We start from the raw sequence: 16789 nt of genomic DNA, 5'->3' as shown, positions 1-16789 counted from the left end.
TCAACACGTTCCTGCACGGATTATCGGAGGAAGTAAAGGACGAGCTTGCAGGCCAGAAACTACCGACGGATCTCAACTCACTCATCGCTTTAACCTTCCAGATCGATGGTCGGCTACAGGGACGTAGGAGGGAGAAGAGGTCTGATTGTGATCCCAATCGCTCACTCAAGGATCTGAAATTGCATCTGATGAACTCCGGATGTCCCCTGCGTTTACATCCCTGAGAGGATCCGGGCTTACCCGAATTCCTCCAAGAGCCCCCGAAGACTGCCGATTTACCTCTTCCCGAGCCGATGCAGCTCGCCAGGGCTAGGCTGTCTCCAGCCGAACGTGTACGCAGACTTAACACCCAGAGTTGTCTGTATTGTCTTTCTCGGCTCCCGGAAGCCGAGACCTTTCCCCCCGCTCCAAGATCATAAACCCCTCTGCTGTTCGTCCTCTGTTTCCCCATACCCTCTGTATACTTCCTACCTTTCCTGTGTCTAGAATTAAAACCATGTCTCACAGCTCTTTGTCTCCTGTTTACAGTTTACATACCTATCAGCGTTTCCCCCCTTACTTTCTTCCTGCCCTGACCCTGCCTGTCATCCTGTACCTTTGCCCCACTACTCTGGATTACAGACTTCTGCCTTCCCTAACCCTGAGCCTGCCTGCCATCCTGTACCTTTGCCCCACTATTCTGGATTACCAACATTTGCCTGATCTGACCCTGAGCCCGCCTGCTTTTCCAGTGCCTTACACCTTCTCTGGATTATTGACCCCTGCGTGCCTTGACCTGACATTTGCCTGCCCGTTTAATGAATAAACTTCAGTTTCTTCAACACTGTCTGCACCTGGGTCATACCTTAAAACGTGATAGTTTTGTTAGACTTCAGCGCAGCTTTTGACATTATCGATCATAGAAAGCCAGTGTGTCCATGTATGCGGATGACTGAACACTATACACATCAGCTATCACAGCGATTGAAATGACAGCAACACTTAACAAAGAGCTGCAGTTGTGGCGAAATCTGCTCGGAGCCTTCACCGTGCGCTGCCACTTTAAGAGCGCATGAGCAGTAAAGAAGGAGGAAATAAAGAGAGCTCGTTCAGCTCTTTGGGGAGGGGCTTTTGGGTGGCGCGACAGTTTGATTGTGTGTGCTGTGCTGCAGAAGTTTTGTTTGTTTTCAGCGTTTGTAGTTTATAAAGTATTTAACTCAATCATCGATGTGATCGCTTTAGATCGTGGTTGTTTTTGTTTGGGACCGCCCGTTATGAATCGCATGGATTAGTAGCAACATTGTTGCGAAGCTTTAACATACAAACCAACAAACCATCGGACAGTCAGACACCGGCAGGCCTGAAGACCACAGCTAAGATTTCTCTTTTTCTCTCTCTCTTTCTCTTCCCTCTTGTTCCAGTGCTTTACCCTGCAACAGACTCTCTATTTTTCAAATGCACTTCCCATTGAAGTTCATTAGAGCTGGACTATTATTGCCCTGCCAGAAGTATTTGGATGGACATTTTAGTTGAAAGGGAGGTTGCTTGCAAGTTGTATATTATGTGAACGCTATTGAGGTGGGGTGTACTAATGACATGTGGCCGAGAAGACTGTGGACATTTTTAAGGCCTTTGTTGTGTCGATGAACACCCCCCACATTCATACCCTCTGCACTCATCCACTAGAAAATAACACAGATTATTGCAAATCCTCTGTTGATGACTGAGTTCGTTCTTGTATGAAGTTGCTGTGAAATTGCTCTGCCATTATTAGTATTACTGTATGAGGTATTCTTGTTGGGGTTACCCCTGTGCTGTGATGTGGGTTTTATATGGTGTGTATTCTCTTTTCTCTCCACTGGCTATCTGGTAAACAGGCTACACTCTAAGCAGTCTCTTCTGCTGATGTGTGTGGGTCTGGTAGTGGTACTCTCCCTCTTCTACTCTTTTCCTTTCGGCATGGTTAATACCTGCCTGGCGCCCGAACAAAATCTTTCTTTACCCCTCTCTAATAAATACCGCTACACAGTTAGTTTCAGAATGGATGGCAAGGTATACGTCAGTCCTAAATATTTCACAAACTAAAGGCATTGTATTTGGGACAAATCATTCACTAAACCCTAAACCTCAACTAAATCCTGTAATGAATAATGTGGAAAGTGAGGAGACTAAACTGTCATGGTCAAAACATATTGATACAATAGTAGCTAGGATGGGGAGAAGTTTGTCTATATTAAAGCGCTGCTCAGCCTTCTTAACGGCACTATTAACAGGGCAGGTCCTACAGGCCCTAGTTTTATCACACCTGAAAATTGCAATTGACTCAGATCAGGGCAGCACGGCTGGCCCTTGAACGTACACAGAGAGCTAATATTAATAATAAGCATGTCAATCTCTCCTGGCTGAAAGTGGAGGAGAGATTGACTTTATCACTACTTGTATTTATGACATGTTGAATCCATCGAGCTGTCTGTTTGAACTACTGGCACACAACTCGGACACCCATGCATACCCCACAAGACATGCCACCAGAGGTCTCTTCACAGTACCCAAGTCCAGAACAGACTATGGGAGGCGCACAGTACTACATAGAACCATGACTACATGGAACTCTATCCACGTCAAGTAACTCATGCCAGCAGTAAAACTTGATTAAAAAAAACAGATACAAATACACCTTATGGAACAGCAGGGACTGTGAAGCAACACAAACATAGACACGAATACAAAGAAACAATAACATGGATTTTTTAACATGGATTTTGTGTTATAGATAAATACAAATATATACACAAATGGAGGAACTGATAGATAAAGTGTTCAGATAAAGAGCGGTATGAGACTGGCAGAGGTGGATGTAGGAATCAACCTTTTTGCTTTTATCTCTCCTCAGCTCTCATCTCTCACACATACACACGCGTAGGAATCGACACACGCCCAGGCACACCTACAAACACACATGCCCAAACATACACCCACACCAACAAACACCCACACCAACAAACACACACACCCACAAACACGCACACCCACAAACACGCACACCTACACACACACACACACACTGTCGTTTACCGTGGTATGCTGACGGTCATTGTCCCCTCTGTGTGTTAACACACAGAAACATGCTTAAACATGCAAAACACACAAACATCTGCAGGTGATTAGGGGTATTTCCCTATACCATAGCGTTCACACTGTTCAAATCGGGAAACACACACACATTACCTGTGGTAGACACCAACACACACTCGGCTTGCAGAGGAACACAAAAGGATTACGGGAGATTGTGGCTGTCACAATAAAAATAACATCACATTTTTACGACCACACACACGCGCCTGTACGCCATGCACAAACACACAAAAAACAGTGGGCAGTCATCGGAGCTACATACAAGGCTAAAAATGTCGATGTTGTGCACTCAAATTACATGCAAACAGAGACACCACATAAAGCCTAATTTATACTCTACGCATAACAAAAATATGTAGATGTGTGCACCCCGTAATTTATAACTTGATGCAAGTACGCAAGATTGTCATTTTGCGTAGATTGTTCATTAGTATGGTACGAATTAGGGAAAGTCTTCTTCTAACGCTGATGTGTGTTTGTTTGGCTGCCACGCACTCAAGTTAACAATATCAAAACAAAAGTAATAATTTATGTGGCCAATACTATCCGTAGAGGTGTGTTATTGTGCAATGTGTATATATATATCCAACACGATTTTAATGTACCTTTCCGATAGGGGCAGTGTTAGCCATGCAGTACTCAATATTGTCGTAAGTCTAATTTCACTAGAGAAAGGGACAGAAAGACAAAGAGAAAGCAAAAGAAAAACAAAGAGCGATGGAGAAAAATAAAGTCTGCTGCATTTATTATGGATCCCAACGCTGTGCCTCTAATGTTGTCATGGCCACTATTCTTTCTGCTTTTGCCAAACAGCAGAGAGAAAAGGAGAACGAGTCCTCCTTTAGTCTCTCTCTGCTCACATGGTAACATAAGTGGCGAACAGAAACGCGCTAACTTGTGTATGTGTGCACGCGCGCGTGTGTGAGAGGGAGAATAGTCTCTGGTCTCTCTCATATTACCTGGTAACCATTGAGGAGCTAAAAATGCCACCAGAACCACTCACAGTTGATTGCAGAACTAAGTTGCTAATGTGTTGATAATGGGCAACAAGAGGCTGACAATGTGTCAATCAGTAATCACATTTACTGATATATATATATATACACACACACACACATATATATATATATACATTATATATATATATATGTATGTATGTATGTATGTATGTATGTATGTATGTATGTATGTATGTATGTATGTATGTATGTATGTATGTATGTATGTATGTATGTATGTATGTATGTATGTATGTATATATATATATATATATATATATATATATATATATATATATATATATATATATATATATATGTGTGTGTGTGTGTGTGTGTGTGTGTGTGTGTGTGTGTGTGTGTGTGTGTGTGTGTGTGTGTGTGTGTGTGTGTGTGTACCTGGTGTATATGCCATCCAGGATGCCCAGTCTTGCCTCTGTAGCTGGTACATATGATCCCACCTGGGCCATGATGCTGACTAGCGCCACCTGGCGGATGTAGGAGCTCTTACCCCCCATGTTAGGGCCTGTTATTATCAGAGTCCTCCTCCCGTCACCCTGAACAAACAGAGAAGGGGGGACAAATTGTAAATAGCTAAGTAACTAAGTGGTGTTATTTTTTATTATTGACAACCCTAAGCTAAAAGCCACCACCTCCGACACATAGCAGCTGAGAAAATAACTCTAATACTTCATTTTCATTTTCTTTCTCTTTAAAATCATGTGTCAATCATGATACTTCTTCTTCCAAAACTGAATAGATTAAAAATGCTTGTGAATCGTGATATCTGTTTAAATGCACTTTTAAATTACATACAGTCTATGGAAGGGCAATTTAAATAATTTAATAATATCAATATTTTGGGGGGATATCTGGACAGTTTAAATACATGATTTTTGTTTTAAATGGAGACTTGCGAGAGAGCCGGTGCGCTTTGACAGTCTGCTTCTTGACACACTGCTCGCTTAACCCGGATGCCGGTGGAAACACCGTCAGCTTGCAGGCGCCCGGCCTGCCACAAGGAGTCGCTATAGCGCAGTGGGACAAAGACATCCCGGCCGGCCAAACCGAGACGAAGCTGGGCCAATTGTGCGCCGCCTCATGGGTCTCCCGGTCACGGGAGCAGCGTGACACAGCCTGGGATCGAACCCTGGTCTGTAGTGATGCCTCGAGCACTGTGATGCAGTGCCTTAGACCGCTGCGCCACTCGGGAGGCCACATGCTGCCACTGTTTTGACAGATTCGATTATACTATTTAGAACAAGCAGCCAGCTCACATCCCGAATGAACGCAAGAGGGAGAACGCAACAAGTAAAAACATATTATATAACTAGGGCTAGCTAGCTAACAAAATGCCAAAGTGTGCAAAGCTGTCATCAAGGCAAAGGGTGGCTACTTTGAAGAACCTCAAATATAAAATACATTTAGATTTGTTTAACACAATTTTGGTTACTGCATGATTCCATATGTGTTATTTCATAGTTTTGATGTCTTCACTATTATTCAACAATGTAGAAAATAGTAAAAATAAAGAAAACCCTTGAATGAGTAGGTGTGTCCAAACTTTTCACTGGTACTGTATCAAAACATATGCACAAACTTTAAAAAAGAATTGTATGCATACACAGTGCATTCAGAAATATTCAGACCCCTGGACTTTTTTCAACTTTTGTTACGTTACAGCCTTATTCTAAAATTGATTAGTTGTTTTTCCTCAAAAAGATAGGGGTCAAAATGATTGACACCCCTGTTTTCAATACTTCAACTTGCAACGATAATGCCACTGAGCCTTTTTCTAAAATGTTTTATGAGATTGGGGAACACATTGGGAGGGATCTTAGACCATTCCTCCATACAGAAACCTTCCAGATCCTTGATATCCTTCATCTGCACTTATGGACAGCCCTCTTCAATTCAAACCACAGGTCTTCAATAGGGTTCAAGTCCGGAGACAGATAGCCATTGCAAAATGTTGATCTTGTGGTTAATTAACCATTTCTTTGTGGATGTGTACGTGTGCTTGGGGTTATTGTCTTGCTGGAAGAGCCACTTGTGGCCAAGTTTGAGCCTCCTCAAACTTGTATAAGTATAAAATAATATAATTTACCAAACATAGCTCAGTATTTCTGATTAATATTACTGTATACAGTCTTTTTTTGCTCATCTTTATCAAAAGGTACCAATATTTTTTGACCTGACTCTATATCAATTGAATTCTGACTTTGAGCAGTTGTAAGCAGATTAATCAGGCAAAATTGTTTCTGCCTGGAAAGATTTAAAACCTTAGCAGCACAGTGGTTCAATCCTCAGTTCCACCCTATTGCAGAATGAAATGTCAATACATATTCAATCTTAATGCATAACGAATCGCAATATGTATCGAATAGTGTATGTATCGTGAGGTCCCTGTCCTACTATCTTTCTATCCACCCTCTCATTGAATGTTATGACTTATGGACATGATATGAACATGATAATATTATGAACATGAATAAACAGTCCATAGAGAGTAATGACCATATGAGCACAAAGAGATCGATGCATTTCTTCTTTCGCTCTATCTGGAGGGAGAGAATGAAAGAGAATAAGAGGGAAACTGAAATCCGTTTTACCTCATTTTTAAACAGCATGTCACCTGTACAACTTGAGATGACAAAACTCAAAATCACCTTTATTCTACACACTGAAATGGACACAAGGCCCTTCCTCTGGCAAATCAGACCATAACTATATCCTCCTGCTTCCTGCTTATGAGCAAAACAAAAAAGCAGGAAGTACCAGTGATGCGCTCAATATGGAAGTGGTCCGATGGAGCAGATGCTAAACTATAGGACTGTTTCGCTGACACAGACCGGAATATGTTCTGGAATTCACCCACATCAGTCAACGGCTTCATTAATAAGTGCATTGATTCTGTGCATTGTCTTCCCCACAGTGACTGTACATTCTGTACATTCACCAACCAGAAGCAATGGATTACAGGTAACATCCGCCAAGATAACCTGCCTAAATGACTGTAGCACTCACATCTACAGTATAGCAATGAAATGCTTTGAAAGGCTGGTCATGGCTGACATCAACACCATCATCCCAGATACCCTGCACCCACTCTAATTCCCACACCGCCCCAACAGATCCACAGATGACTGGCCATAAACAAAGATCTTTCCCGAAACTTGTCAGTCTATTCTTGTTCTGAGAAATGAAGTCTATTCCACGTGAGAAATTGCCAAGAAACTGAAGATCTCGTACAACGCTGTGTACTACTCCCTCCCACAGAACAGCGCAAACTGGCTCTAACCAGAATAGAAAAAGGGGTGGGCGGCCCCAGTGCACAACTGAGCAAAAGGACACGTACATTAGAGTGTCTAGTTTGAGAAACAGACGCCTCAAAAGTCCTCAACTGGCAGCTTCAATAATAGTACCCGCAAAATTCCAGTCTCAACGTCAACAGTGAAGAGGCGACTCCAGGATGTTGGCCTTCTAGGCAGAGTTGCAAAGACAAAGCCATATCTCAGACTGGCCAATAAAAATAAAAGATCAAGATGGGCAAAAGAACACAGACACTGGACTGTCACGTGTGCTCCCTCTCTGGCCTCTAGGTCACCAGGCCACTCGTTAGGGCGCACACCTGTCACCAGCGTTACACGCATAATGACACTCACCTGGACTCCATCACCTCCTTGATTACCTGCCCTTTATATGTCATTCCCTATGGTTTCTTCCCCGGTCATCATTGTTCCTGTTTCATGTTGTGTGCTGTTTGTGTTTCTTGTTTTGTTCATTTATTTATTCAATGTATTCACTCCCTGAACTTGCTTCCCGACTCCCGACTCTCAGCGTACATTGTTACAGGACAGAGGAACTCTGCCTAGAATCCCGGCATCCCGGAGTCGCCTCTTCACTGTTGACGTTGAGACTGGTGTTTTGTGGGTACTATTTAATGAAGCTGCCAGCTGTGATAACATAATTGCAAAAAGGGGTTTCTAATGATCAATTAGCCTTTTAAAATGATAAACTTGGATTAGCTAGCTAACACAATGTGCCATTGGAACACAGGAGTGATGGTTGCTGATAATGGGCCTCTGTACGCCTATGTAAATATTCCATAAAAAATCTGCCTCATCGTTGTCATCAAGTTTGCTGACGATGCAACGGTGGATGGACTGATCACCGACGACGATGAGGCAGGCTATAGAGAGGAGGTCAGAGACCTGGCAGTTGTGGTGCTAGGACAACAAAATATTGCTCAACGTCAGCAATACAAAGGAGCTGTTCGTTGACTACAGGAAAAAGAGGGGCGAGCACGCCCCAATCTACATCGATCGGGCTGTAGTGGAACAGGTCAAGAGCTTCAAATTCCTTGGTGTCCACTTCACCGAGTTGTGAAGAGGACACAACAGTGCCTTTCCCCCTCATGACGCTGAAAAGATCTGGCATGGGCCCTCAGATCCTCAAAAAGTTCTACAGCTTCACCATTGAGAGCATCTTGACTGACTGCATCACTGCTTGGTACGGCAACTGCAAGGCACCTGATTGCAAGGCGATATGGAAGATGATGAGTACGGCCCAGTACATCACTTGGGCCGACTCCCTGCCATCCAGGACCTCTATACCAGGCGGTGTCAGAGTAAGGCCCAATCATTTTTAAAAACTCCAGCCACCCAAGCCAATGATTGTTCTCTCTGCTAACGCACGGCAAGCGGTCCCACTGTCCGAAGTCTGGAACCAACAGGAACCCTGAATAGCTTCTACCCACAAGCCATGAGACCGCTAAACAAGGCTGCTAAATACAGTAGCTAATCAAATGGCTACCTGCATTGACCCTTTTTTGAACTCTCTCTCTTGCAATGACTACGCACACACACGGGACTCTACCCACACACACACACACACACACACACTACTTACACCCACACACACAAAACATACGCACACATGCATACCGACGCCACACACATAGGCTGTTGCTCCACATACGTTGCCGCTACAGTCTATTACCTATCCTATTGCCTAGTCATTTTACTCCTACTTATATGTATATAACTACCTCAATTACCTCGCACCCGCGCACATCGACTTGGTACTGGTACCATGTTATTTTTAATTGTTATTGTTATTTATTCCTCGGGTCACTATTTATATTTTTTATCTTAAACTATACATTGTTGGAAAAGGACCCATAAGTAAACATTTCACTTTCAATGTAAGCATTTAACCTGTTGTTTAAGAAGCATGTGACCAATAAAATTTGAGAGAATGAGAGAGAACGATTTATGGAGAGAGTGAAAGGTCGATATTACATTGCTGATCTCACACTCAACGTCAACAAAACTAAGGAGATGATTGTGGACTTCAGGAAACAGCAGAGGGAACACCCCCGTATCCACATCGATGGAACAGTAGTGGAGAGGGTAGTATGTTTTAAGTTCCTCGGCGTACACATCACAGACAAACTGAATTGGTCCACCCACACAGACAGCATCGTGAAGAAGGCGCAGCAGCGCCTCTTCAACCTCAGGAGGCTGAAAAAATTCGGCTTGTCACCAAAAGCACTCACAAACTTCTACAGATGCACAATCGAGAGCATCCTGTCGGGCTGTATCACCGCCTGGTACGGCAACTGCTCCGCCCTCAACCGTAAGGCTCTCCAGAGGGTAGTGAGGTCTGCACAACGCATCACCGGGGGCAAACTACCTGCCCTCCAAGACACCTACACCACCCGATGTCACAGGAAGGCCATAAAGATCATCAAGGACAACAACCACCCGAGCCACTGCCTGTTCACCCCGCTATCATCCAGAAGGCGAGGTCAGTACAGGTGCATCAAAGCTGGGACCGAGAGACTGAAAAACAGCTTCTATCTCAAGGCCATCAGACTGTTAAACAGCCACCACTAACATTGAGTGGCTGCTGCCAACACACTGACTCAACTCCAGCCACTTTAATAATGGGAATTGATGGGAAATGATGTACAATATATCACTAGCCACTTTAAACAATGCTACCTAATATAATGTTTACATACCCTACATTATTCATCTCATATGTACAGTGCCTTGCGAAAGTATTCGGCCCCCTTGAACTTTGCGACCTTTTGCCACATTTCAGGCTTCAAACATAAAGATATAAAACTGTATTTTTTTGTGAAGAATCAACAACAAGTGGGACACAATTATGAAGTGGAACGACATGTATTGGATATTTCAAACTTTTTTAACAAATCAAAAAGTGAAAAATTGGGCGTGCAAAATTATTCAGGCCCCTTAAGTTAATACTTTGTAGCGCCACCTTTTGCTGCGATTACAGCTGTAAGTCGCTTGGGGTATGTCTCTATCAGTTTTGCACATCGAGAGACTGACATTTTTTCCCATTCCTCCTTGCAAAACAGCTCAAGCTCAGTGAGGTTGGATGGAGAGCATTTGTGAACAGCAGTTTTCAGTTCTTTCCACAGATTCTCGATTGGATTCAGGTCTGGACTTTGACTTGGACATTCTAACACCTGGATATGTTTATTTTTGAACCATTCCATTGTAGATTTTGCTTTATGTTTTGGATCATTGTCTTGTTGGAAGACAAATCTCCGTCCCAGTCTCAGGTCTTTTGCAGACTCCATCAGGTTTTCTTCCAGAATGGTCCTGTATTTGACTCCATCCATCTTCCCATCAATTTTAACCATCTTCCCTGTCCCTGCTGAAGAAAAGCAGGCCCAAACCATGATGCTGCCACCACCATGTTTGACAGTGGGGATGGTGTGTTCAGCTGTGTTGCTTTTACGCCAAACATAACGTTTTGCATTGTTGCCAAAAAGTTCAATTTTGGTTTCATCTGACCAGAGCACCTTCTTCCACATGTTTGGTGTGTCTCCCAGGTGGCTTGTGGCAAACTTTAAACGACACTTTTTATGGATATCTTTAAGAAATGGCTTTCTTCTTGCCACTCTTCCATAAAGGCCAGATTTGTGCAATATACGACTGATTGTTGTCCTATGGACAGAGTCTCCCACCTCAGCTGTAGATCTCTGCAGTTCATCCAGAGTGATCATGGGCCTCTTGGCTGCATCTCTGATCAGTCTTCTCCTTGTATGAGCTGAAAGTTTAGAGGGACGGCCAGGTCTTGGTAGATTTGCAGTGGTCTGATACTCCTTCCATTTCAATATTATCGCTTGCACAGTGCTCCTTGGGATGTTTAAAGCTTGGGAAATCTTTTTGTATCCAAATCCGGCTTTAAACTTCTTCACAACAGTATCTCGGACCTGTCTGGTGTGTTCCTTGTTCTTCATGATGCTCTCTGCGCTTTTAACGGACCTCTGAGACTATCACAGTGCAGGTGCATTTATACGGAGACTTGATTACACACAGGTGGATTGTATTTATCATCATTAGTCATTTAGATCAACATTGGATCATTCAGAGATCCTAACTGAACTTCTGGAGAGAGTTTGCTGCACTGAAAGTAAAGGGGCTGAATAATTTTGCACGGCCAATTTTTCAGTTTTTGATTTGTTAAAAAAGTTTGAAATATCCAATAAATGTCGTTCCACTTCATGATTGTGTCCCACTTGTTGTTGATTCTTCACAAAAAAATACAGTTTTATATCTTTATGTTTGAAGCCTGAAATGTGGCAAAAGGTCGCAAAGTTCAAGGGGGCCGAATACTTTCGCAAGGCACTGTATATGTATATACTGTACTCTATATCATCTACTGCATCTTTATGTAATACATGTATCACTAGCCACTTTAACTATGCCACTTTGTTTACATACTCATCTCATATGTATATACTGCACTCAATACCATCTACTGTATCTTGCCTATGCCGCTCTGTACCATCACTCATTCATATATCTTTATGTACATATTCTTTATCCCCTTACACTTGTGTCTATAAGGTAGTAGTTTTGGAATTGTTAGCTAGATTACTTGTTGATTATTACTGCATTGTTGGAACTAGAAGCACAAGCATTTCGCTACACTCGCATTAATATCTGCTAACCATGTGTATGTGACAAATAAAATTTGATTTGATCTGTACAGTGATTGGGTGGGCAGTATGAGAGCTTGGCTCGGATTCCTATTGGCGCCTTTTGCATTTCACAGAGAGAAGGATTAATCTACACCAGTTTGTGTGTGTGTTTGTCTGTATACCTGTAATTCTGTGTTGTTGGGGACGTATTGTGTGTGCTCTCCCATCAGTAGGTCTATCACAGGATGCCTGCCGTCCCTGATCACGATCTGACGGTCTCCCTCACACAACACCGGCCTGGGAGAGAACACAGTTATATTCTCTGAGGTGAGAAGTAGGGGGTGTAGTTGGCGAGAGAGGGACACAGAGATGGATAGAGAGAGGGAGATGTTTAGGGTGCAGTTGGCAGTAGAGCTAAGCCTTCTGGGCCCAGTCCACTCCTCCTCACAGGCTGTTTAAAACTGTAACTAACACACACACACACACACAAACACACACAAACACACACACACACACACACACACACACACACACCTCTAAGGTAAAGGTCATCAGAGTGATTACCTGCAGTAGTTCCTCTGCTTAGCGACCTCAGCCAATGAGAACAGGCAGTCCACTGTTGCTAAGTTACCAACAGCCTTCTTCATAGTGTGGTAGTACTCCCCAAACTGACTGAGAGCAGGAGAGAGAGAGAGAGTTTGAGTATAGAAGGGGAACAGACAAAACTACCAAAAGTTAGCACCAAAAGTGAAATGCGGTTGTCTTAATGTAATCGGTGTGAAATAGCTAGCTAGTTAGTGGTGCGCGCTAGTATCGTTTCAATTGGTGACTTCACTCGCACCAAGACCTTGAAGTAGTTGTTTCCCTTGCTCTGCAAGGGTCGAGGCTTTTATGGAGCGAGGAGAGGGACATAAGCAATACTGTTAGATTGATGCTGTTGACCCGGATCACTGGTTGCTGTGGAGAAGGTCAAAAGGGGGTGAGTGTAACCAGTGTGAAATGGCTAGCTAGTTAGCGATGTGAACCTATTTGGAACACCTATATACACTTAAAAAAGTTGAATAAAAAATCCTATTTAATATACACCATCACAATAAATCCATTATTTATTTTGGACAGGTCTAAAAAAAAACATTATGATAAAGAGAAAATGTATTTCAGAAGAACAGAATATGAGTTGGCCTACTGTATGTTTTCTGGCTCTGCTACATGTCATAGGCTATAGGCTTGTTCATTTAGCAGACAATATATGCTTAAAGGTCCCATGCCATTATTTTATATGATATAAGTTTATAGTAAGAAGAATATAATTGAACTTAGTTGAATAAAATATAAAGGATATTTTTCCCATTCCGGAGCGAGTGCTCATATGAAGTTGTAAAAGTGATCATTTGAAACAGGTCATATATGCTAGATTTAGAGATATTTGGAAACTTAAGTTGTGAGAGACACAAACCTTTGTTTGTGTATTAGAAATTATGGGCTGTGTCGTAGAATTACAACATTATGTTAATCACATTACTTTTATATTAGAATGTAAGCCTATATTAGTACTTACACTGTCTGTATTTCTTAGAGGCAACATAATAGAGTTCTTAGAACTCTTATGTGTCTGTGTGGAGAGAGAAGCCTCTGAGATTTAACATTGACAGTAGATTTACAATGGCTTGGTGATAAAACAACAATCCCTTCCATTAGTGTCTGTCTGTCAGTGCCAGGGAGACCCAATCTCCAGTTTATTTAAGGAAAGGACCTAGTGTCTATGTTGCATTAGTATTTCTGTATAAGAAAGAAGTAAATTAACTATAGACAGATATTTAGCGCCATGTAAATCTTGACGTATGTTGCATGAGAGCAAAATGTACCTTTGTATAAATTCTCTCATCTGTGATTTGTCATGAATATCCAGGAGGAGGGACTTTGTTATAAAATGCTGTGGCTTAGTTCTGCTGTTTGGGCTCTCAACAAATCACTTACTGTACAGGTGGGTCATTGACAAGCTATGTTACTGCAGTAAATAAATAATAAAGTTTGATTGTTTTGAAGAAATCTAAAAGTCTCCTTTTGATTAGAATAATTCCACGACAGCTGCATGATGCGACTATTAATGATTTGAAAGTCACAAAGCTTGCACTCTGTTCCTTGCCTTAAGCTGCACATCTGTTCACTCCAAGTGATCATATTTTTACCCATCAGACTATACTCAATTTAATCTTGTCTTTACTAATATGTAAAATGTATTTCGATATACTGAACAAAAAGATAAACACAACATGTAAAGTGTGGGTCCCCATGTTTCATGAGCTGAAATAAAAGATCCCAGAAATGTTCCATACACACAAAAATATTATTTAATTCAAATTTTGTGCACAAATTTGTTTACATCCCCGTCAGTGAGCATTTCTCCTTTGCCAAAATAATCCATCCACCTGACAGGAGTGGCACCACATGTAACCAAGCCAGCCCAGGACCTCCACATCCAGCTTCTTCACCTGCGGGATCGTCTGAGGGATCGTCAATGATGCCGAGTAGGCTACTTCAGTTTTAGAGCGAAGTATGTGCTTCATATGAGCTGCTCCAACCCTGTTCCTGCTGCTACTCAGTGCTTAATTTGGGAAACCAAGTGAAATCTGTTCGGGAACATCGATAGTAACATGTTTTCGTATGAAAACATATTTCACTAAACTGTTGACAGCCCCTCTGAGCACTCTAGAAAGGAATAAAGGAGAGAGAGGAGGAGATGGAAATGCACGGTGAGATATTCTGTATGGCTAAAATTAAATTCATTTTAGTTTTGAAAATTTTAAAAATGCCCTATTACTAGGCTATTCAAAATCAAATACAAATGTACTATAATTGTAGGCTAACTCTGTAGGCTGCCCTGCACAATCAATGAACCAACAGCGTTGCCCAGGGCTATGCGTTCTCTCCCAGACTGCTGGATAGAAAGCATTAAGTCCATCCAGTATAAATAAAAATACAGCCCACACTTTATTATTATTCAAATTCGTTTAATTTTGGAGAATAGGCTAGACTAGAGGCGATTTTAGCATGTAAATCTTGGTGGGGCAAAAAAAATATAGAAAAGTGGGATGCATGCCAGCAAAGCCACTAGACAACACAACACTAAACAATACATTAAGTGCACTATAACAGTGACAAACGGTGCCCGCAAACTGTTAGGGCCTACATAATGCTGTCCCAACAGCAGTCCCAATACCTTACCACTGTTACATCTGGCTATCAGTGGTACCTTGTCTGGCAGCGAAACAGTTCATTCAGCCTCATTTACTGCCTTTAAAAAAAAACAAAGCTGATATGGCTGACTTGCTTAAGTACATATAATGTGATTTGAAGATTTTTTATCTGTGGCCAATGACCTTGAGCCTTCTTGGATGGGCACTTCTAATGTAACTCTATGGCAGCATCCAAGGGGCTACAAGTTTCTAGCTCAATCCTTAGACTTGGCGGTGACGTAGTGTCCCCATGAGTGACAGAACAGTGCCAATCACAGCTCAACGCTCTGTATTTTCTGCTGGCTTGAAACACCACCACAGAAAGAACTGAGCTAGGCTGAAACACCTGCATTTTGGAGCTGTTTTACTATAGAAAACAAAGAGACCATGTTTGTATGCGGATTCATTGGCAAACTGATATGTGACACGTATTAATGTCAAAATAAATGCAGACAAGCAAGCCCCCCCCACTGGGCTAGACCTATTATGTACCGTCTTAAATCAGTTTTGTTTGTCTGGCATGGGTACTATGTGGTAGGCTATGTATTGTATAACGGCACAATCATTAATCAAAGTTTGTTTTTTGGTGGGGGGGGGGGGGCTTAGGCTCATAAGCCTATGCATAAACTCTAATATGCGTGTGGGTGTTTTAAATTAATCATCACCTTAGGAAGCGCTGTCCATTTCGTTCTGTTAGACTTTGAAAAAACATCCACAACAACCATTTTTTACACTGAAATTGATCAGCACAGCGAGGTGAGTTTTAAAAGCATGATACTGTTTTGATGATAAATGTTTGATGTGATTTTCGATTGCATTTGCATTGATACCAATGGTTAGAGAAACAATAGAGCCCAGTGTACCAGGCCATTAGGACCTGATGGTCATTACCAAGTTGGGTACTACCAAAGCTTGTCCAGAGTGCATAAGAGGAGATTCCCGTGACATGGAATTTTACTGCGGTCATGACTCATGACTGTCGGTGTGGCGGTAATACAGTCACCGCAACAGCCCTAGTCACTCACTCCAAGACCTTGAAGTAGTTGTTGTGGAGCGATAGGTAACGGTGCTTCGAGGGTGAATGTTGTTGATGTGTGCAGGGTTCAACCCACATTGTGGCGAGGAGAGCGACGGAAGAAATACTGTTACATTAAGGTAGGTAAACCATATGCATATCACAGTCGCTGCAAGTAAAACCTTCCTCCAAGTACAGCTATTAGCACAATCAGTGATAGTAAGAAAATAAAGTGCAAGTGTTAGTGCAAGGGAGTGCTTGGGGGTTAAACCAAGAAGCTTTTGAAGAGACATTTTTGGAAGATGGGCAGGGTTGCTGTCTGGATTTTAGGAAGGAGCTTGTTCCTTCATTGTGGTGCCAGGACAGAGAAGAGCTTTGACTGGTATTTGGGGAGCTGTCCCTCATAGGAGTGGAGGTGCCAGGAGACCTGACATGGCGGGTTGGCGGGAAGGATGTCTTT

At 42.3% G+C, this 16789-nt stretch overlaps 1 protein-coding gene across 2 annotated transcripts in view; it reads right to left on the bottom strand.

The window, feature by feature from the left end:
- Nucleotides 1–16789, bottom strand: part of LOC139411217 (mutS homolog 3 (E. coli)) — a 135090-nt gene that overhangs the window by 47998 nt on the left and 70303 nt on the right. For both annotated transcript variants that reach the window (XM_071157218.1, XM_071157219.1), the window contains exons 18-20: nt 12643–12750; nt 12261–12375; nt 4512–4669 (exon numbers count right to left, since the gene is read on the bottom strand). In XM_071157218.1, the coding sequence (XP_071013319.1) occupies nt 4512–4669; nt 12261–12375; nt 12643–12750 (381 nt within the window). The remainder of the gene's footprint in view (nt 1–4511; nt 4670–12260; nt 12376–12642; nt 12751–16789) is intronic.

Source organism: Oncorhynchus clarkii, chromosome 6 (assembly GCF_045791955.1).
Source record: "Oncorhynchus clarkii lewisi isolate Uvic-CL-2024 chromosome 6, UVic_Ocla_1.0, whole genome shotgun sequence".
NCBI classification, from domain to species: domain Eukaryota; kingdom Metazoa; phylum Chordata; class Actinopteri; order Salmoniformes; family Salmonidae; genus Oncorhynchus; species Oncorhynchus clarkii.
This window is presented reverse-complemented; position numbering and strand designations above follow the sequence as displayed.